This window comes from Diadema setosum, chromosome 13, assembly GCF_964275005.1.
Source record: "Diadema setosum chromosome 13, eeDiaSeto1, whole genome shotgun sequence".
In the NCBI taxonomy this organism is placed as follows: Eukaryota; Metazoa; Echinodermata; class Echinoidea; order Diadematoida; family Diadematidae; genus Diadema; species Diadema setosum.
In genome coordinates, this window is record NC_092697.1 from 24297015 (window position 1) to 24321790 (window position 24776).

The 24776-nt window shown below is 36.7% G+C and overlaps 1 protein-coding gene across 1 annotated transcript in view; it reads left to right on the plus strand.

The window, feature by feature from the left end:
• LOC140236501 (uncharacterized) overlaps positions 1 to 24776 on the plus strand; it is a 145755-nt gene that overhangs the window by 12215 nt on the left and 108764 nt on the right. Inside the window, exons 15-37 of the mRNA XM_072316422.1 lie at positions 138 to 227; positions 961 to 1050; positions 1721 to 1810; positions 2544 to 2633; positions 3367 to 3456; positions 4127 to 4216; positions 4887 to 4976; positions 5710 to 5799; positions 6469 to 6558; positions 7925 to 8014; positions 8811 to 8900; positions 9697 to 9786; positions 10576 to 10634; positions 12489 to 12950; positions 13684 to 13773; positions 14444 to 14533; positions 15330 to 15419; positions 16153 to 16242; positions 16780 to 17004; positions 17675 to 17764; positions 18435 to 18524; positions 22809 to 23051; positions 24131 to 24262. Coding sequence (XP_072172523.1) covers positions 138 to 227; positions 961 to 1050; positions 1721 to 1810; positions 2544 to 2633; positions 3367 to 3456; positions 4127 to 4216; positions 4887 to 4976; positions 5710 to 5799; positions 6469 to 6558; positions 7925 to 8014; positions 8811 to 8900; positions 9697 to 9786; positions 10576 to 10634; positions 12489 to 12950; positions 13684 to 13773; positions 14444 to 14533; positions 15330 to 15419; positions 16153 to 16242; positions 16780 to 17004; positions 17675 to 17764; positions 18435 to 18524; positions 22809 to 23051; positions 24131 to 24262 — 2741 coding nt within the window. The remainder of the gene's footprint in view (positions 1 to 137; positions 228 to 960; positions 1051 to 1720; positions 1811 to 2543; positions 2634 to 3366; positions 3457 to 4126; positions 4217 to 4886; positions 4977 to 5709; positions 5800 to 6468; positions 6559 to 7924; positions 8015 to 8810; positions 8901 to 9696; positions 9787 to 10575; positions 10635 to 12488; positions 12951 to 13683; positions 13774 to 14443; positions 14534 to 15329; positions 15420 to 16152; positions 16243 to 16779; positions 17005 to 17674; positions 17765 to 18434; positions 18525 to 22808; positions 23052 to 24130; positions 24263 to 24776) is intronic.

Genomic DNA, 24776 nt, shown 5'->3' on the forward strand with positions numbered 1-24776 from the left:
AACAACTATTGAAACAACTGTTCAAACTACGGAGGCTACTACTGAGGTCACAACTGCTCCGGACACAACAATCCAAACAACAATTCAAACAACTGAAGCCACTACTGAGTCCACTACTGCTCCTGAAACAACTACAGAAACAACTCTCCACACAACCTCAGCTACTACCGAGTCAACAAGTGCTCCTCCTTCAACAGTAGCTACAACGGTTGCCGACACAACGACAGGTAAGCTATTTTCGAGAAAAGAGCACATTGATCTACAACTTTGAAAAATGATGAAACCTACTTGAATCTTGTTGATATTTCTTTTTAACAGCGTTAATTGTTTTCATATGTCTTTCGTAGTTTCAAACGCTCTTAATATTCCTGTCATTAAATGAAATCTTGTTATTTTGAAAGTCTCAAAGAATTACATAGATATTGATGGCGCAACATTTATATGATTAATTGCCTGACTTTTCTAACAGGAAAGCCGACCAATATTTGTCTTTTATAGAGTGGTTATATTTATGTTAAGTGTCTAGGACAATCGGGCACCGAAATGGATCATGCATTATTATTGTGTTTAAACACGTTCCTCTCTTAGATGAAGAGATATTTATATCGGAAATCAATAATTGCTTTATAGTTACAACAGAAGCTAGTTCCACGGACCAAACGACTTACGAAACTACAGTAGCAACAACGTCAGTAACAACCCCAGTAGAAACTACACTTCAAACAACCGAAGCTACTACTGAGGTCACAACTGCTCCTCCAACAACTATTGAAACAACTGTTCAAACTACGGAGGCTACTACTGTGGTCACAACTGCTCCTCCAACAACTATTGAAACAACTGTTCAAACTACGGAGGCTACTACTGAGGTCACAACTGCTCCGGACACAACAATCCAAACAACAATTCAAACAACTGAAGCCACTACTGAGTCCACTACTGCTCCTGAAACAACTACAGAAACAACTCTCCACACAACATCAGCTACTACCGAGTCAACAAGTGCTCCTCCTTCAACAGTGGCTACAACGGTTGCCGACACAACGACAGGTAAGCTATTTTCGAGAAAAGAGCACATTAATCTACAACTTTGAAAAATGGTGATACCTACTTGAATCTTGTTGATATTTCTTTTTAACAGCGTTAATTGTTTTCATATGTTTTTCGTAGTTTCAAACGCTCTTAATATTCCTGTCATTAAATGAAATATTGTTATTTTGAAAGTCTCAAAGAATTACATGGATATTGATGGCGCAACATTTATATGATTAATTGCCTGACTTTTCTAACAGGAAAGCCGACCAATATTTGTCTTTTATAGAGTGGTTATATTTATGTTAAGTGTCCAGGACAATCGGGCACCGAAATGGATCATGCATTATTATTGTGTTTAAACACGTTCCTCTCTTAGATGTAGAGATATTTATATCGGGAATCAATAATTGCTTTATAGTTACAACAGAAGCTAGTTCCACGGACCAAACGACTTACGAAACTACAGTAGCAACAACGTCAGTAACAACCCCAGTAAAAACTACACTTCAAACAACCGAAGCCACTACTGAGGTCACAACTGCTCCTCCAACAACTATTGTAACAACTGTTCAAACTACGGAGGCTACTACTGAGGTCACAACTGCTCCGGACACAACAATCCAAACAACAATTCAAACAACTGAAGCCACTACTGAGTCCACTACTGCTCCTGAAACAACTACAGAAACAACTCTCCACACAACATCAGCTACTACGGAGTCAACAAGTGCTCCTCCTTCAACAGTGGCTACAACGGTTGCCGACACAACGACAGGTAAGCTATTTTTGAGAAAAGAGCACATTGATCTACAACTTTGAAAAATGGTGATACCTACTTGAATCTTGTTGATATTTCTTTTTAACAGCGTTAATTGTTTTCATATGTTTTTCGTAGTTTCAAACGCTCTTAATATTCCTGTCATTAAATGAAATATTGTTATTTTGAAAGTCTCAAAGAATTACATGGATATTGATGGCGCAACATTTATATGATTAATTGCCTGACTTTTCTAACAGGAAAGCCGACCAATATTTGTCTTTTATAGAGTGGTTATATTTATGTTAAGTGTCCAGGACAATCGGGCACCGAAATGGATCATGCATTATTATTGTGTTTAAACACGTTCCTCTCTTAGATGTAGAGATATTTATATCGGGAATCAATAATTGCTTTATAGTTACAACAGAAGCTAGTTCCACGGACCAAACGACTTACGAAACTACAGTAGCAACAACGTCAGTAACAACCCCAGTAAAAACTACACTTCAAACAACCGAAGCCACTACTGAGGTCACAACTGCTCCTCCAACAACTATTGAAACAACTGTTCAAACTACGGAGGCTACTACTGAGGTCACAACTGCTCCTCCAACAACTATTGAAACAACTGTTCAAACTACGGAGGCTACTACTGAGGTCACAACTGCTCCGGACACAACAATCCAAACAACAATTCAAACAACTGAAGCCACTACTGAGTCCACTACTGCTCCTGAAACAACTACAGAAACAACTCTCCAAACAACCTCAGCTACTACCGAGTCAACAAGTGCTCCTCCTTCAACAGTAGCTACAACGGTTGCCGACACAACGACAGGTAAGCTATTTTCGAGAAAAGAGCACATTGATCTACAACTTTGAAAAATGATGAAACCTACTTGAATCTTGTTGATATTTCTTTTTAACAGCGTTAATTGTTTTCATATGTCTTTCGTAGTTTCAAACGCTCTTAATATTCCTGTCATTAAATGAAATCTTGTTATTTTGAAAGTCTCAAAGAATTACATAGATATTGATGGCGCAACATTTATATGATTAATTGCCTGACTTTTCTAACAGGAAAGCCGACCAATATTTGTCTTTTATAGAGTGGTTATATTTATGTTAAGTGTCTAGGACAATCGGGCACCGAAATGGATCATGCATTATTATTGTGTTTAAACACGTTCCTCTCTTAGATGAAGAGATATTTATATCGGAAATCAATAATTGCTTTATAGTTACAACAGAAGCTAGTTCCACGGACCAAACGACTTACGAAACTACAGTAGCAACAACGTCAGTAACAACCCCAGTAGAAACTACACTTCAAACAACCGAAGCTACTACTGAGGTCACAACTGCTCCTCCAACAACTATTGAAACAACTGTTCAAACTACGGAGGCTACTACTGTGGTCACAACTGCTCCTCCAACAACTATTGAAACAACTGTTCAAACTACGGAGGCTACTACTGAGGTCACAACTGCTCCGGACACAACAATCCAAACAACAATTCAAACAACTGAAGCCACTACTGAGTCCACTACTGCTCCTGAAACAACTACAGAAACAACTCTCCACACAACATCAGCTACTACCGAGTCAACAAGTGCTCCTCCTTCAACAGTGGCTACAACGGTTGCCGACACAACGACAGGTAAGCTATTTTCGAGAAAAGAGCACATTAATCTACAACTTTGAAAAATGGTGATACCTACTTGAATCTTGTTGATATTTCTTTTTAACAGCGTTAATTGTTTTCATATGTTTTTCGTAGTTTCAAACGCTCTTAATATTCCTGTCATTAAATGAAATATTGTTATTTTGAAAGTCTCAAAGAATTACATGGATATTGATGGCGCAACATTTATATGATTAATTGCCTGACTTTTCTAACAGGAAAGCCGACCAATATTTGTCTTTTATAGAGTGGTTATATTTATGTTAAGTGTCCAGGACAATCGGGCACCGAAATGGATCATGCATTATTATTGTGTTTAAACACGTTCCTCTCTTAGATGTAGAGATATTTATATCGGGAATCAATAATTGCTTTATAGTTACAACAGAAGCTAGTTCCACGGACCAAACGACTTACGAAACTACAGTAGCAACAACGTCAGTAACAACCCCAGTAAAAACTACACTTCAAACAACCGAAGCCACTACTGAGGTCACAACTGCTCCTCCAACAACTATTGTAACAACTGTTCAAACTACGGAGGCTACTACTGAGGTCACAACTGCTCCGGACACAACAATCCAAACAACAATTCAAACAACTGAAGCCACTACTGAGTCCACTACTGCTCCTGAAACAACTACAGAAACAACTCTCCACACAACATCAGCTACTACCGAGTCAACAAGTGCTCCTCCTTCAACAGTAGCTACAACGGTTGCCGACACAACGACAGGTAAGCTATTTTCGAGAAAAGAGCATATTGATCTACAACTTTGAAAAATGGTGATACCTACTTGAATCTTGTTGATATTTCTTTCTAACAGCGTTAATTGTTTTCATATGTCTTTCGTAGTTTCAAACGCTCTTAATATTCCTGTCATTAAATGAAATCTTGTTATTTTGAAAGTCTCAAAGAATTACATAGATATTGATGGCGCAACATTTATATGATTAATTGCCTGACTTTTCTAACAGGAAAGCCGACCAATATTTGTCTTTTATAGAGTGGTTATATTTATGTTAAGTGTCCTGGACAATCGGGCACCGAAATGGATCATGCATTATTATTGTGTTTAAACTCGTTCCTCTCTTAGATGAAGAGATATTTATATCGGAAATCAATAATTGCTTTATAGTTACAACAGAAGCTAGTTCCACGGACCAAACGACTTACGAAACTACAGTAGCAACAACGTCAGTAACAACCCCAGTAGAAACTACACTTCAAACAACCGAAGCTACTACTGAGGTCACAACTGCTCCTCCAACAACTATTGTAACAACTGTTCAAACTACGGAGGCTACTACTGAGGTCACAACTGCTCCCTACACAACAATCCAAACAACAATTCAAACAACTGAAGCCACTACTGAGTCCACTACTGCTCCTGAAACAACTACAGAAACAACTCTCCACACAACATCAGCTACTACCGAGTCAACAAGTGCTCCTCCTTCAACAGTGGCTACAACGGTTGCCGACACAACGACAGGTAAGCTATTTTTGAGAAAAGAGCACATTGATCTACAACTTTGAAAAATGGTGATACCTACTTGAATCTTGTTGATATTTCTTTTTAACAGCGTTAATTGTTTTCATATGTTTTTCGTAGTTTCAAACGCTCTTAATATTCCTGTCATTAAATGAAATATCGTTATTTTGAAAGTCTCAAAGAATTACATGGATATTGATGGCGCAACATTTATATGATTAATTGCCTGACTTTTCTAACAGGAAAGCCGACCAATATTTGTCTTTTATAGAGTGGTTATATTTATGTTAAGTGTCCAGGACAATCGGGCACCGAAATGGATCATGCATTATTATTGTGTTTAAACACGTTCCTCTCTTAGATGTAGAGATATTTATATCGGGAATCAATAATTGCTTTATAGTTACAACAGAAGCTAGTTCCACGGACCAAACGACTTACGAAACTACAGTAGCAACAACGTCAGTAACAACCCCAGTAGAAACTACACTTCAAACAACCGAAGCTACTACTGAGGTCACAACTGCTCCTCCAGCAACTATTGAAACAACTGTTCAAACTACGGAGGCTACTACTGAGGTCACAACTGCTCCTCCAACAACTATTGAAACAACTGTTCAAACTACGGAGGCTACTACTGAGGTCACAACTGCTCCCTACACAACAATCCAAACAACAATTCAAACAACTGAAGCCACTACTGAGTCCACTACTGCTCCTGAAACAACTACAGAAACAACTCTCCACACAACATCAGCTACTACCGAGTCAACAAGTGCTCCTCCTTCAACAGTAGCTACAACGTTTGCCGACACAACGACAGGTAAGCTGTTTTCGAGAAAAGAGCACATTGATCTACAACTTTGAAAAATGGTGATACCTACTTGAATCTTGTTGATATTTCTTTTTAACAGCGTTAATTGTTTTCATATGTCTTTCGTAGTTTCAAACGCTCTTAATATTCCTGTCATTAAATGAAATCTTGTATTTTGAAAGTCTCAAAGAATTACATAGATATTGATGGCGCAACATTTATATGATTAATTGCCTGAATTTTCTAACAGGAAAGCCGACCAATATTTGTCTTTTATAGAGTGGTTATATTTATGTTAAGTGTCCAGGACAATCGGGCAACGAAATGGATCATGCATTATTATTGTGTTTAAACACGTTCCTCTCTTAGATGTAGAGATATTTATATTGGAAATCAAAAATTGCTTTATAGTTACAACAGAAGCTAGTTCCACGGACCAAACGACTTACGAAACTACAGTAGCAACAACGTCAGTAACAACCCCAGTAGAAACTACACTTCAGACAACCGAAGCTACTACCGAGGTCACAACGGCTCCTCCAACAACTGTTCAAACAACTGTTCAAACTACGGAGGCTACTACTGAGGTCACAACTGCTCCGGACACAACAATCCAAACAACCATTCAAACAACTGAAGCCACTACTGAGTCCACAACTGCTCCTGAAACAACTACAGAAACAACTCTCCACACAACATCAGCTACTACAGAGTCAACAAGTGCTCCTCCTTCAACAGTAGCTACAACGGTCGCCGACACAACGACAGGTAAGCTATTTTCGAGAAAAGAGCACAATGATCTACAACTTTGAAAAATGATGATACCTTTTCAACTGATTGACAAATTGCCCTACATCGACGTAAATAAGCACTGAATTGATCAGTGTTTTAGTAGTAGCCATGATGAAAAATCATGGGCGTACATACTCGAGCAGGATTCGAACCTACGACCTCCTGATCACCGGACAGGCGTCATCTCCAGTAGACCACCGAGCTTTCGCCCGACAGCAAGTGTTGGTTCTAATCCTTATAGCATGCAGCAGGTACTGCTTTGTTATTCAAATTCATGATTTTTTTATCATGGCTACTACTAAAACACTGATCAATTCAGTGCATATTTACGTCGATGTACGGCAATTTGTCAATGAAAACATCTCGACGGAAGAATTTCATGAATTTGAATAACAAAGCAGTACCTGCTGTATGCTATAAGGATTAGAACCAACACTTGCTGTCGGGCGAAAGCTCGGTGGTCTAGTGGAGATGACGCCTGTCCGGTGATCAGGAGGTCGTAGGTTCGAATCCTGCTCGAGTATATATGCCCATGATTTTTATCATGGCTACTACTAAGACACTGATCAATTCAGTGCTTATTTACGTCGATGTAGGGCAATTTGTCAATCAATTGCAATGAAAACATCTCGACGGAAGAATTTCATGAATTTGAATGATGATACCTATTTGTATTTTGTTGATATTTCTTTTCAACAGCGTTAATTGTTTTTCATATGTCTTTCGTAGTTTCAAACGCTCTTAATATTCCTGTCATTAAATGAAATCTTGTTATTTTGAAAGTCTCAAAGACTTACATAGATATTGATGGCGCAACATTTATATGATTAATTGCCTGAATTTTCTAACAGGAAAGCCGACCAATATTTGTCTTTTATAGAGTGGTTATATTTGTGTTAAGTGTCCAGGACAATCGGGCACAGAAATGGATCATGCATTATTATTGTGTTTAAACACGTTCCTCTCTTAGATGAAGAGATATTTATATCGGGAATCAATAATTCCTTTATAGTTACAACAGAAGCTAGTTCCACGGACCAAACGACTTACGAAACTACAGTAGCAACAACGTCAGTAACAACCCCAGTAGAAACTACACTTCAAACAACCGAAGCTACTACTGAGGTCACAACTGCTCCTCCAACAACTATTGAAACAACTGTTCAAACTACGAAGGCTACTACTGAGGTCACAACTGCTCCTCCAACAACTATTGAAACAACTGTTCAAACTACGGAGGCTACTACTGAGGTCACAACTGCTCCGGACACAACAATCCAAACAACAATTCAAACAACTGAAGCCACTACTGAGTCCACTACTGCTCCTGAAATAACTACAGAAACAACTCTCCACACAACATCAGCTACTACCGAGTCAACAAGTGCTCCTCCTTCAACAGTAGCTACAACGGTTGCCGACACAACGACAGGTAAGCTATTTTCGAGAAAAGAGCACATTGATCTACATCTTTGAAAAATAGTGATACCTACTTGAATCTTGTTGATATTTCTTTTTAACAGCGTTAATTGTTTTCATATGTTTTTCGTAGTTTCAAACGCTCTTAATATTCCTGTCATTAAATGAAATATTGTTATTTTGAAAGTCTCAAAGAATTACCTAGATATTGATGGCGCAACATTTATATGATTAATTGCCTGACTTTTCTAACAGGAAAGCCGACCAATATTTGTCTTTTATAGAGTGGTTATATTTATGTTAAGTGTCCAGGACAATCGGGCACCGAAATGGATCATGCATTATTATTGTGTTTAAACACGTTCCTCTCTTAGATGTAGAGATATTTATATCGGGAATCAATAATTGCTTTATAGTTACAACAGAAGCTAGTTCCACGGACCAAACGACTTACGAAACTACAGTAGCAACAACGTCAGTAACAACCCCAGTAGAAACTACACTTCAAACAACCGAAGCTACTACTGAGGTCACAACTGCTCCTCCAACAACTATTGAAACAACCGTTCAAACTACGGAGGCTACTACTGAGGTCACAACTGCTCCTCCAACAACTATTGAAACAACCGTTCAAACTACGGAGGCTACTACTGAGGTCACAACTGCTCCTCCAACAACTATTGAAACAACTGTTCAAACTACGGAGGCTACTACTGAGGTCACAACTGCTCCCTACACAACAATCCAAACAACAATTCAAACAACTGAAGCCACTACTGAGTCCACTACTGCTCCTGAAACAACTACAGAAACAACTCTCCACACAACATCAGCTACTACCGAGTCAACAAGTGCTCCTCCTTCAACAGTAGCTACAACGGTTGCCGACACAACGACAGGTAAGCTATTTTCGAGAAAAGAGCACATTGATCTACAACTTTGAAAAATGGTGATACCTACTTGAATCTTGTTGATATTTCTTTTTAACAGCGTTAATTGTTTTCATATGTCTTTCGTAGTTTCAAACGCTCTTAATATTCCTGTCATTAAATGAAATCTTGTTATTTTGAAAGTCTCAAAGACTTACATAGATATTGATGGCGCAACATTTATATGATTAATTGCCTGACTTTTCTAACAGGAAAGCCGACCAATATTTTTCTTTTATAGAGTGGTTATATTTATGTTAAGTGTCCAGGACAATCGGGCACCGAAATGGATCATGCATTATTATTGTGTTTAAACACGTTCCTCTCTTAGATTAAGAGATATTTATATCGGAAATCAATAATTGCTTTATAGTTACAACAGAAGCTAGTTCCACGGACCAAACGACTTACGAAACTACAGTAGCAACAACGTCAGTAACAACCCCAGTAGAAACTACACTTCAAACAACCGAATCTACTACTGAGGTCACAACTGCTCCTCCAACAACTATTGAAACAACTGTTCAAACTACGGAGGCTACTACTGAGGTCAGAACTGCTCCTCCAACTACTATTGAAACAACTGTTCAAACTACGGAGGCTACTACTGAGGTCACAACTGCTCCTCCAACAACGATTGAAACAACTGTTCAAACTACGGAGGCTACTACTGAGGTCACCACTGCTCCGGACACAACAATCCAAACAACAATTCAAACAACTGAAGCCACTACTGAGTCCACTACTGCTCCTGAAACAACTACAGAAACAACTCTCCACACAACATCAGCTACTACCGAGTCAACAAGTGCTCCTCCTTCAAAAGTGGCTACAACGGTTGCCGACACAACGACAGGTAAGCTATTTTCCAGAAAAGAGCACATTGATCTACAACTTTGAAAAATGGTGATACCTACTTGAATCTTGTTGATATTTCTTTTTAACAGCGTTTTCATATGTTTTTCGTAGTTTCAAACGCTCTTAATATTCCTGTCATTAAATGAAATCTTGTTATTTTGAAAGTCTCAAAGAATTACATAGATATTGATGGCGCAACATTTATATGATTAATTGCCTGACTTTTCTAACAGGAAAGCCGACCAATATTTGTCTTTTATAGAGTGGTTATATTTATGTTAAGTGTCCAGGACAATCGTGAAATGAAATGGATCATGCATTATTATTGTGTTTAAACACGTTCCTCTCTTAGATGAGGAGATATTTATATCGGGAATCAATAATTGCTTTATAGTTACAACAGAAGCTAGTTCCACGGACCAAACGACTTACGAAACTACAGTAGCAACAACGTCAGTAACAACCCCAGTAGAAACTACACTTCAAACAACCGAAGCTACTACTGAGGTCACAACTGCTCCTCCAACAACTATTGAAACAACTGTTCAAACTACGGAGGCTACTACTGAGGTCACAACTGCTCCTCCAACTACTATTGAAACAACTGTTCAAACTACGGAGGCTACTACTGAGGTCACAACTGCTCCTCCAACAACGATTGAAACAACTGTTCAAACTACGGAGGCTACTACTGAGGTCACCACTGCTCCGGACACAACAATCCAAACAACAATTCAAACAACTGAAGCCACTACTGAGTCCACTACTGCTCCTGAAACAACTACAGAAACAACTCTCCACACAACATCAGCTACTACCGAGTCAACAAGTGCTCCTCCTTCAACAGTAGCTACAACGGTTGCCGACACAACGACAGGTAAGCTATTTTCGAGAAAAGAGCACATTGATCTACAACTTTGAAAAATGGTGATACCTACTTGAATCTTGTTGATATTTCTTTTGAACAGCGTTAATTGTTTTCATATGTCTTTCGTAGTTTCAAACGCTATTAATAATCCTGTCATTAAATGAAATCTTGTTATTTTGAAAGTCTCAAAGAATCATAAATCAAAACAATCATAAATCCCTCAACCCTTCTCACCTATGTATTATTCGCGGACGATACCAGTGTCTTCTACTCTCACAACTGTTTAAACACACTAGTTGATATACTTAATTCTGAGCTTTCAAAAATTTCTACATGGTTTAAATGCAATAACTTATCATTAAATATAGATAAAACGTGTTTTATAAACTTCAATACTTCACATTTGCAACCGATAACGCCTAATAACATTATTATTGATGGTATGCCCATTATTGGAAAAAAATCAACCAAGTTCTTAGGGGTAACCCTTGACTCCAACTTAAATTGGAATAACCACATTGACAATATAACCACATTAATATCCAAAGCCATTGGAATACTTCGGAGATTAAAATATTTTGTAACGGAAAAAGTACTCATTATGTTATACAATGCATTAATCTTACCGTATATTAATTATTGTAATGTTGTCTGGGGAAACTGTAATAAAACCAAAGTAAATGTTATTTTTCTTTTACAGAAAAAGGCAATAAGAATATGTACCAACTCACATTATCTAGAACATACTGATCCATTATTCCTTAGACTAAAAGTTCTTAAAGTTGATGATATACACAAATTTCAAACAGCAATATTTATGTTCAAATACACGCAAAATCTACTCCCACTCTTCCACAACGCATTTTCCCTTAACAGGGATGTCCATGCTTACCCCACGCGCCATCGTAATGATTTCCATTTGAATAACCCTAAACTCCTATTAGCTCAAAAATCAATTCGGCATAACGGGCCTGATATTTGAAATTCACTCCCTCTCCACATAAAACAGTGCACATCTCTCTATTCCTTTAAGGCAAATACAAAGAAATATTTCTTGGCACAAGATCATACGGTACAGTAATCATTAAACATGTACCTCTTATACTCAACAACAAGGCAATATTTGGTCCACCCCCTTTTCCTTTTCTTTTACTTTGCTGCTTGACCCTTCGCCCATATTATAACATATCCAATCATTTTCTTAGAAGTGCTGACCATCAACACTTTCGCGCTTCATCACCTGCACACGCACTCACAGACACCACTCCTGTTTACCAAGTAATTGTATAAAACTGGATTTACACGCACTTTAACATGGCCCATCTGTATTAGTGTTCAAGTACTACAATAAAAAATGATAATTTAACTCTGGCTGTCCGTCTGTTCAAGCACGGCTTATAACGGCGGCCCTCTGCATCATATGTATATATTATATATTGTACTGTGAATTAAGTCATTATTGGCCATATAAACATTTTGTATGTTATTTAACGTTTCATTTGTCTTTACATACAAAATATGACTTACTATGTAATATGTCAATAATTTTCAGAATTGTATTTGTGTAATTGAACCTGCCTTTGATATTTTTGTTATTCTGAAAGAAAATAAGAAATGCAGAAAATAAAATCTTTTCAAACAAAAAACAAAAAGAATTACATAGATATTGATGGCGCAACATTTATATGATTAATTGCCTGACTTTTCTAACAGGAAAGCCGACCAATATTTGTCTTTTATAGAGTGGTTATAATTATGTTAAGTGTCCAGGACAATCGGGCACCGAAATGGATCATGCATTATTATTGTGTTTAAACACGTTCCTCTCTTAGATGAAGAGATATTTATATCGGAAATCAATAATTGCTTTATAGTTACAACAGAAGCTAGTTCCACGGACCAAACGACTTACGAAACTACAGTAGCAACAACGTCAGTAACAACTCCAGTAGAAACTACACTTCAAACAACCGAAGCTACTACTGAGGTCACAACTGCTCCTCCAACAACTATTGAAACAACTGTTCAAACTACGGAGGCTACTACTGAGGTCACAACTGCTCCTCCAACAACTATTGAAACAACTGTTCAAACTACGGAGGCTACTACTGAGGTCACAACTGCTCCGGACACAACAATCCAAACAACAATTCCAACAACTGAAGCCACTACTGAGTCCACTACTGCTCCTGAAACAACTACAGAAACAACTCTCCACACAACATCAACTACTACCGAGTCAACAAGTGCTCCTCCTTCAACAGTAGCTACAACGGTTGCCGACACAACGACAGGTAAGCTATTTTCGAGAAAAGAGCACATTGATCTACAACTTTGAAAAATGGTGATACCTACTTGAATCTTGTTGATATTTCTTTTTAACAGCGTTAATTGTTTTCATATGTCTTTCGTAGTTTCAAACGCTCTTAATATTCCTGTCATTAAATGAAATCTTGTTATTTTGAAAGTCTCAAAGAATTACATAGATATTGATGGCGCAACATTTATATGATTAATTGCCTGACTTTTCTAACAGGAAAGCCGACCAATATTTGTCTTTTATAGAGTGGTTATATTTATGTTAAGTGTCCAGGACAATCGGGCACCGAAATGGATCATGCATTATTATTTTGTTTAAACACGTTCCTCTCTTAGATGAAGAGATATTTATATCGGAAATCAATAATTGCTTTATAGTTACAACAGAAGGTAGTTCCACGGACCAAACGACTTACCAAACTACAGTAGCAACAACGTCAGTAACAACCCCAGTAGAAACTACACTTCAAACAACCGAAGCTACTACTGAGGTCACAACTGCTCCTCCAACAACTATTGAAACAACTGTTCAAACTACGGAGGCTACTACTGAGGTCACAACTGCTCCTCCAACAACTATTGAAACAACTGTTCAAACTACGGAAGCTACTACTGAGGTCACAACTGCTCCCTACACAACAATCCAAACAACAATTCAAACAACTGAAGCCACTACTGAGTCCACTACTGCTCCTGAAACAACTACAGAAACAACTCTCCACACAACATCAGCTACTACCGAGTCAACAAGTGCTCCTCCTTCAACAGTGGCTACAACGGTTGCCGACACAACGACAGGTAAGCTATTTTCGAGAAAAGAGCACATTGATCTACAACTTTGAAAAATGGTGATACCTACTTGAATCTTGTTGATATTTCTTTTTAACAGCGTTAATTGTTTTCATATGTCTTTCGTAGTTTCAAACGCTCTTAATATTCCTGTCATTAAATGAAATATTGTTATTTTGAAAGTCTCAAAGAATTACATAGATATTGATGGCGCAACATTTATATGATTAATTGCCTGACTTTTCTAACAGGAAAGCCGACCAACATTTGTCTTTTATAGAGTGGTTATACTTATGTTAAGTGTCCAGGACAATCGGGCAACGAAATGGATCATGCATTATTATTGTGTTTAAACACGTTCCTCTCTTAGATGTAGAGATATTTATATCGGAAATCAATAATTGCTTTATAGTTACAACAGAAGCTAGTTCCACGGACCAAACGACTTACGAAACTACAGTAGCAACAACGTCAATAACAACCCCAGTAGAAACTACACTTCAAACAACCGAAGCTACTACTGAGGTCACAACTGCTCCTCCAACAACTATTGAAACAACTGTTCAAACTACGGAGGCTACTACTGAGGTCACAACTGCTCCGGACACAACAATCCAAACAACAATTCAAACAACTGAAGCCACTACTGAGTCCACTACTGCTCCTGAAACAACTACAGAAACAACTCTCCACACAACATCAGCTACTACCGAGTCAACAAGTGCTCCTCCTTCAACAGTAGTTACAACGGTTGCCGACACAACGACAGGTAAGCTATTTTCGAGAAAAGAGCACATTGATCTACAACTTTGAAAAATGGTGATACCTACTTGAATCTTGTTGATATTTCTTTTTAACAGCGTTAATTGTTTTCATATGTCTTTCGTAGTTTCAAACGCTCTTAATATTCCTGTCATTAAATGAAATCTTGTTATTTTGAAAGTCTCAAAGAATTACATAGATATTGATGGCGCAACATTTATATGATTAATTGCCTGACTTTTCTAACAGGAAAGCCGGCCAATATTTGTCTTTTATAGAGTGGTTATATTTATGTTAAGTGTCCAGGACAATCGGGCACCGAAATGGATCATGCATTATTATTTTGTTTAAACACGTTCCTCTCTTAGATGAAGAGATATTTATATCGGAAATCAATAATTGCTTTATAGTTACAACAGAAGCTAGTTCCACGGACCAAACGACTTACCAAACTACAGTAGCAACAACGTCAGTAACAACCCCAGTAGAAACTACACTTCAAACAACCGAAGCTACTACTGAGGTCACAACTGCTCCTCCAACAACTATTGAAACAACTGTTCAAACTACGGAGGCTACTACTGAGGTCACAACTGCTCCTCCAACAACTATTGAAACAACTGTTCAAACTACGGAGGCTACTACTGAGGTCACAACTGCTCCTCCAACAAATATTGAAACAACTGTTCAAACTACGGAGGCTACTACTGAGGTCACAACTGCTCCGGACACAACAATCCAAACAACGATTCAAACAACTGAAGCAACTACTGAGTCCACAAATGCTCCTGAAACAACTACAGAAACAACTCTCCACACAACATCACCTACTACAGAGTCAACAAGTGCGCCTGCTTCAACAGTAGCTACAACGGTTGCCGACACAACGACAGGTAAGCTATTTTCGAGAAAAGAGCACTTTGATCTACAACTTTGAAAAATGGTGATACCTACTTAAATCTTGTTGATATTTCTTTTTAACAGCGTTAATTGTTTTCATATGTCTTTCGTAGTTTCAAACGCTCTTAATATTCCTGTCATTAAATGAAATCTTGTTATTTTGAAAGTCTCAAAGAATTACACAGATATTAATGGCGCAACATTTATATGATTAATTACCTGACTTTTCTAACAGGAAAGCCGACCAATATTTGTCTTTTATTGAATGGTTATACTTATGTTAAGTGTCCAGGACAATCGGGCAACGAAATGGATCATGCATTATTATTGTGTTTAAACACGTTCCTCTCTTAGATGTAGAGATATTTATATCGGAAATCAATAATTGCTTTATAGTTACAACAGAAGCTAGTTCCACGGACCAAACGACTTACGAAACTACAGTAGCAACAACGTCAGTAACAACCCCAGTAGAAACTACACTTCAAACAACCGAAGCTACTACTGAGGTCACAACTGCTCCTCCAACAACTATTGAAACAACTGTTCAAACTACGGAGGCTACTACCGAGGTCACAACTGCTCCTCCAACAACTATTGAAACAACTGTTCAAACTACGGAGGCTACTACTGAGATCACAACTGCTCCGGACACAACAATCCAAACAACAATTCAAACAACTGAAGCCACTACTGAGTCCACTACTGCTCCTGAAACAACTACAGAAACAACTCTCCACACAACATCAGCTCCTACCGAGTCAACAAGTGCTCCTCCTTCAACAGTAGCTACAACGGTTGCCGACACAACGACAGGTAAGCTATTTTCGAGAAAAGAGCACATCGATCTACAACTTTGAAAAATGGTGATACCTACTTGAATCTTGTTGATATTTCTTTTTAACAACGTTGTTTTCATATGTCTTTCGTAGTTTCAAACGATCTTAATATTCCTGTCATTAAATGGAATCTTGTTATTTTGAAAGTCTCAAAGAATTACATAGATATTGATGGCGCATCATTTATATGATTAATTGCCTGACTTTAACTAACATTAGGAAAGAAGACCAATATTTGTCTTTTATAGAGTGTTTATATTTATGTTAAGTGTCCAGGACAATCGGGCACCGAAATGGATCATGCATTATTATTGTGTTTAAACACGTTCCTCTCTTAGATGAAGAGATATTTATATTGGAAATAAAAAAAAATGCTTTATAGTTACAACAGAAGCTAGTTCCACGGACCAAACGACTTACGAAACTACAGTAGCAACAACGTCAGAAACAACCCCAGTAGAAACTACACTTCAAACAACCGAAGCTACTACTGAGGTCACAACTGCTCCTCCAGCAACTATTGAAACAACTGTTCAAACTACGGAGGCTTCTACTGAGGTCACAACTGCTCCGCACACAACAATCCAAACAACAATTAAAACAACTGAAGCCACTACTGAGTCCACAACTGCTCCTGAAACAACTACAGGAACAACTCTCCACACAACATCAGCTACTACCGAGTCAACAAGTGCTCCTCCTTCAACAGTAGCTACAACGGTTGCCGACACAACGACAGGTAAGCTATTTTCGAGAAAAGAGCACAATGATCTACAACTTTGAAAAATTATGATACCTACTTGTATTTTGTTGATATTTCTTTTTAACAGCGTTAATTGTTTTCATATGTCTTTCGTAGTTTCAAACGCTCTTAATATTCATGTGATTAAATGGAATCTTGTTATTTTGAAAGTCTCAAAGAATTACATAGATATTGATGGCGCAACATTTATATGATTAATTGCCTGACTTTTCTAACAGGAAAGCCGACCAATATTTGTCTTTTATAGAGTGGTTATATTTATCTTAAGTGTCCAGGACAATCGGGCAACAAAATGGATCATTTATTATTATTGTGTTTAAACACGTTCCTCTCTTAGAAGTAGAGATATTTATATTGGAAATAAAAAATTGCTTTATAGTTACAACAGAAGCTAGTTCCACGGACCAAACGACTTACGAAACTACAGTAGCAACAACGTCAGAAACAACCCCAGTAGAAACTACACTTCAAACAACCGAAGCTACTACTGAGGTCACAACTGCTCCTCCAGCAACTATTGAAACAACTGTTCAAACTACGGAGGCTACTACTGAGGTCACAACTGCTCCGGACACAACAATCCAAACAACAATTCAAACAACTGAAGCCACTACTGAGTCCACAACTGCTCCTGAAACAACTACAGGAACAACTCTCCACACAACATCAGCTACTACAGAGTCAACAAGTGCTCTTCCTTCAACAGTAGCTACAACGGTCGCCGACACAACGACAGGTAAGCTATTTTCGAGAAAATAGCACAATGATTTACAACTTTGACAAATGATGATACCTATTTGTATTTTGTTAATATTTCTTTTCAACAGCGTTAATTGTTTTCATATGTCTTTCGTAGTAAGCTCTTAATATTCCTGTCATTAAATGGAATGTTGTTATTTTGACAGTCTCAAAGAATAACATAGATATTGATGGCGCAACATTTATAATGATTAATTGCCTGACTTTAACTAACATTAGGAAAGCCGACCAATATTTGTCTTTTATAGAGTGTTTATATTTATGTGAAGTGTCCAAGACAATCGGGCAACGAAATGGATCATGCATTATTATTGTGTTTAGACACGTTCCTCTCTTAGAAGTAGAGATATTTATATTGGAAATCAAAAATTGCTTTATAGTTACAACAGTAGCTAGTTCCACGGACCAAACGACTTACGAAACTACAGTAGCAACAACGTCAGTAACAACCCCAGTAGAAACTACACTTCAAACAACCGAAGCTACTACTGAGGTCACAACTGCTCATCCAACAACTATTGAAACAACTGTTCAAACTACGGAGGCTACTATTGAGGTCACAACTGCTCCGGACACAACAATCCAAACAACAATTCAAACAACTGAAGCCACTACTGAGTCCACTACTGCTCCTGAAACAACTACAGAAACAACTCTCCACACAACACCAGCTACTACAGAGTCAACAAGTGCTCCTCCTTCAACAGTATCTTCAACGGTCGCCGACACAACGACAGGTAAGTTATTTTCGAGAAAATAGCACATTGATCTACAACCTCTGAAACATGTTGATACATATCTTGTTGATATCTTTTTTTTTTAACAGCTTGAGTTGCTTTTATATGTCTTTCGTTGTTTCAACCGCTATCAATATTCGTGTCTTTAAATGGAGTCTTGTTATATTGAGAATCTCAAGAAATTACATAGAGCTTATAATCATTGATAATATGCATAACACCACATCGCGATTGGTCTTGGTATAGTTCTTTTTTTTTTTTTTTAGAACTCGGGTCGTTAAATCAAGTCGTGTTATTGCGTGCTTGCATACCAATGACTGCGTCACGATTGCTTCCTACTCTCTCCCCCTCAATTGATAGAGACGACCATTAAGGGTCACCCCTGTGCTATTCCGTCCCAAACACAATATTTGTCATAAATGAATTGATTATCAGCTGATTATTTAGTTTGGTTCGACTGGCTTCGATGTCACAGCACGCTTTTAACAGACGACCTTTTGAAAAGCCCTAAACAGACTGGATAAGATTTTGTTAGAAACAGACTTTACCTAAAACTCTCTTTTCTTCTTTTTTTCCCTCAAATACTCTATAGACGGAGTTAATTTGGCAGTCACAGGGTTATTTATATCACAGCAAAACGTAAATTCTTAAACAAACCCTTCTCATTTTCCTGCGTTCAAATGTCTTGGCAGCGTTATTATTATTTCTTTTTTTTTGTATCAATTTCTATTTCACACACGAAAGGTATTACAGATTTGACCGCTATTATGTATGTCTCGTGTGCGGGAATATGAACCACTGCAACTTGCTAATTGCAGTTTGATCTATGTCTAACGTTCATGCATTTCTGTATGAACCATGTATACTATGTAACTGCATTCAAATGGATCGCATACAATGTCCATTAGATCAGCCCAAGAATGATAGATTATAATTTTGAGTACTCATTTGATTTGAGCGTATAAATTACATTGAAATATATTGTGCGTTTTGATAAGCATGCACGAAAAAAAAAATGCCTTAATTTCCTCCCCCTTTTCCCTGATACAGACGATTATCGGCGTTTATCTATGTTGCATTTCGTTCTATAGACAATATTTGCCATTAAAGGATAGATCATAATTTTGGGAACTCGTTTGATTTGAGTGCATGAATTCTGGGCTTTTACCCGAGTAAACTGAAAGCCCTCCCATTGTTGATTTAAATGAATTTGTATCATTAAATCAAGATAATTTAACCCCCAAATTATCGGATGATTTGCAACTAAAATGCGAAGGCCCAATTTCTTTGCAGGAATGTATTGACGCACTCAAAACTATGCCCAATAATAAGACCACTGGGACTGATGGGTTTCCTTCTGAATTTTATAAGTTTTTTTTAATTTTTTTTTCATTCAAGACCTTGGTCATTGTTTGATTCAAAGTTTTCATTATTCTTTTGTTTATAAGAAATTACCACTTGATCAAAGGAAAGGTGTTATAAATCTTATTCCAAAGAAAGATAAAGATTTATTATATTTAAAGAATTGGCTGACGATATCAATTTTAAATACACATTATAAAATTATTGGGAAATGTTTGGCTCTTCGGCTTACAAATAAGTTTATAACATGCGTTGAAATATTACAATGTATATACAGATGTATAATAGTGAAATACTTGCAATATGGGTTAGAAATGATTTCAAGATAAAAGGTATGAATGTTTGAGGCCGCGAAATTCTTATTAGCACTTAAGCCGACGATACTACTTTCTTTTTGAAAAATCTAACTTGTCTCTTTAGGTTGTTACGAATATTGGACCAATTCAAAACTTTTTTAGGTTTAGCAGTAAACTGAATGAAATTTTGGCTCTTGATTATTATAAAGCACATCCACCAGATATAAGCAACTCCGGTTTTAGTTTTTCTTGTGGACCGTTCAAGTTGCTCGGAATCACTTTCAGCACAACTTTAAATGATATGTTTGAATGGAATTATATACTTAAAAAAAAAAGAAAATTGGTGGAGATTTTGGAAATATTTGTTGAGAAGACATTTAACCCCCATCGGGAAAACTGTTATATTAAAGTCGTTGGCTCTTTCCCAATAAATTTTTCTGTTTTCGGTTTTACCTTCTTCACCAGCACGGTTTATAAAAGAGTTATAGTATTTTCTTTTATCTGGGGTGATAAACCAGGTAAGATTAGCCGGCGAACAATAATTAGAGGTTATTGTCAGGCAGGTTTAAAGATGTTTTATTTTCCAGGCGTAATTTCTGGACTTAAAATCACCTGGGTGAAAAGATTATTAAATGATCAAAATAGAGGAAAATGGAAATGTTTTTTTTTTTCTTTTTAACATTATTTAGATAACTTAGGGGGCAATATGATTTCGTATTGTAATATGGCCGGAACAGAAAAGAAAATCAATTTGATTCAAAGCAGTTTCAAACGTGAAATTCTTAAGGCTTGGTGTGAATATACTTTTCCCCCTAATTTAAAACAAGTGAAAAACCAGGTAATCTGGTTTAATTCATCAATTCGTATAAATAATGAGATTGTTTTGAAAAAAGCAATGTTTCAAAGGGGTATAATAAAGATCAAACAATTATTGAGTGATGATGGTTCAACTTTTTTTAAGTTTTGAGCAGTTTCGGGCTAAATACAGTGTTTGTTATAATTTTTAAGAGTATTTTTCAGTTATTCATGCAATCCCTTTAGAGTGGAAATATATGTTGAAAGGAAATCAGCAAATGGCAATGAAATAAAGACGCAATAAGAAGAAACGATATATAATTTGTTCAAAAGAACTAAGATATGCCGATATATACAGCGGATATTATGTGATTTCAACCACCTAAATCAGAAAGGAAATGGGAAGAAATATTTATCCAAAACTTAGATTGGATTGAAATATACAATGTTCCTGATATGTCTACTGTGAATCATAGACTTCGTTATTTTCAGTATAAAATTCTGCACAGAAATATTGATGTTAATAAATCACTTTTTGCAATGGCACTATCTAACACACACATCTGTACGTTTTGTTCGAGCTCCACAGAAACAATTGCACATTTGCCTTGGGAATGTGATGTTACCCAAAGGTTTCATGCTCAAATACAGGAAATTATGTTACAGAATCAAACTCAAATTACCAGAAGTGTTTTTACACTTGGTTCTACAGAAAACCCAAAGTGTTACAAAGTGGTTTATTTGTATGCGACATAAATATTTTTTGTAAGATATAAAAAAAAAAATCATGACATTTTAGCCAATTTTGTCAATGTTTAAAGCGAGCAAAGAAAGTAGACGAATATATGTCTGAAAAAACTAAAGGTTTTGTATCTAATATCAATTGGAATCGTATTTACATTATTTAGTCGTTTTGCAGTTGCCTGTCAGTTTTGGATCATTTGTCTTTACGTATTCTATGTGATGTTTCTTGTTTATCATTATTTTATGTTTATTATTGTTTATGTGAATGAAATACCTTGTGGAAAAAAGAGAAATTACATGGATATTGATTGCGTAACATTTATGTGATTAATTGCCTTTATTTTCTTAACCCTAACCAGGCCGGGTCTTTTTTTTTTTTTTTTTGGGGGGGGGGGTATTCTGTGGCGGGGGGGGGGGGTTGATTCAACCCCCCTCCCCTTGAGATCTCGGCCATCGATCGCGCACTCGCCACGAAAACTGGCACATGCATTTACCTGTAGCGTTATCTACCAAACTATACAAAATGAAATGAAAATTTTCGTCATAATAATAATTATTTATGCTAATATAATTATGCATAAAATCTACTGGTCTCTTTGGTATTTGCAGGATCACATTTGACAAAGTATGTCGGTAATATAGACAAGTGGGGAAATGCTTCATTCATTCATATTACAGAGGCTATTACGGAATTCGGGTGCTACAAATGTAAAGGTAGTTTGGATATATATATATATATATATATATATATATATATTGTTAGAGGCAAGTGAAATCTATTACAATGACGAGTTTATCTTTACATATTTTTTGTTATATAATATTTGTGACGTGACGTTTGCAATTTTTGTCACGATGTTCGTCACTTTATCCTGGTAGTCTTCCTGCTGTCTTCCTGTTTTACGAATGTGATTAAAGAGATGTTGTTTCTTGATAAACTGAATTTTTCGAAGTAGCTAAAAGTGTCATTGTGACACTGTGACAAAGACTGATTGTTTGCAGATTATTCGGAAATCATATAAGAAATGGGAATAAGACGTACACAGTGAATAATCATTTCTCAATGTGCATCATTTTCCAATCTTAGATATTGATGAGTGTGTAACAACACCGTGTGCTGTAAATGCAAATTGCACGAATACCCATGGTTCTTATGAGTGCGACTGTCACGATGGCTACAGTGGAGACGCTTACATTCGATGTTTGGACATCGATGAATGTGAGGAGCAAACGGACAAGTGTGACACGAATGCCAACTGCACGAATACCGAGGGAAGTTATCTGTGCACGTGTAACGCAGGCTACGAGGCAGACGGCTTAGGATGCAAAGGTATGAACAAAAAGGTTATGAAAACACATTAAAAACAACAACTCTAGTATTTCGAATGGAAATTGCAGTAAATGAATTAAAGAAAAATGAGCATAAAATTATTTTTCTGTCAGTTGCTTGTGTATATCCGTGTGCGTGTCCGTAAGAGACTCAGCGTTGTACACTTGTATTAACCGTTGCAAGAGGTCAGATCTATAGTGACTTATGAAATCCAGCGAACTGTGTCGCCTATGAACGAAGGAAAAACAGTGGCGGTAATCACTGGTTCCAGCGATTGCATGTATGCTTGTGTAGTCGAAAGATACTTCTTCACGATGATTTTTAATTTTTTTTTTTTAAAGAATGGACCGAAGACGTGGTATGTACTGTTGTTTTGTTTGTTTGTTTGTTTCTGTTTGTTTTTGAATTACTCATCATCAGTTTGGGATATTGTTTTGCTATTCATATTACTGTATCTTAGATTTCTTAAAGACACATAATGTGTTGCCCTATATGCACATTGTAACAAAACGGAAAACGTTTGTTTTACGTACTTAATGGGGTGAACTATAACTGCATTGTACAGAATATAAAAAAAAAAAAAATAGATCCACCTGAAATGAGGAAACATGAGTTTGATCGACAGCGTTTATTTACCAACAAGACTTGTTTCCTCGACATACACAAATCAATATTACCTGATGTATATATATATATATATGAAATTTAGTTTCACTATGTATTTAGTTCAGTTGATAATGCACATATTGTATGATGATGCGACATACACAAATCAATATTACCTGATATATTATATATAATATGTGAAATTTAGTTTCACTATGTATTTAGTTCAGTTGATAATGCACATATTGTATGATGATGCGACATACACAAATCAATATTACCTGATATATATGTATATATTATATATATATATATATATATATGAAATTTAGTTTCACTATGTATTTAGTTCAGTTGATAATACACATATTGTATGATGAAGAGAGTATCTTTATCAAACGTGAATACCTGTTAAGAATGTTCAATGTCTATTGTTCTTTCTGTCAATTTTACTGTGGCATTGTCTCGATCAGATATTGATGAATGTAGCCCCGACAGAAACCCTTGCGATAAAACGCATGGAAGTTGCAACAACAATCCGGGGTCCTACGAGTGCACCTGTGATGCAGGGTATCAGATTTCCGCCGATGGTTTAACATGTGAAGGTAAGAATAATCCGTCCAAGTCTTTTGTCGTTAAGCTGATAGTAAAGAGCGATATGTTGTACTTTGTATACATATATTACGTGTTTGCAGTATATCTGCAGTCACGTTCATCACTTTAAATGCGTAACAATTACTCCATCACGGCTCTGCATCTCTGAAGCACAGAATCTATAGAATATGTTTGTCATTATGCCGACAAGTAAGTCTTTGTCATTATTTGCTGTTCAATGAAAAAAATCTAGTATTGAAGAAATACTGGTGATGATAATGGGCTTCATACAATGTTTCTATGATACTACCTCGTAAAAAGACAAACAACAAAGATTAACAATTGATAATCGATTAACATCAAGCGAAATGGGTGAAATATAACAGTGTACCTGTAGATAGTGTACCGTGTCCTGATACGAAATTGTATTTCTAAACAATGATAATAAAAACGGTTTAATTGATCCGCATTTTATACCTGGCCAGGAGCACAAAAAAAAAACGCATAGATTTGTATCTCTTTTTT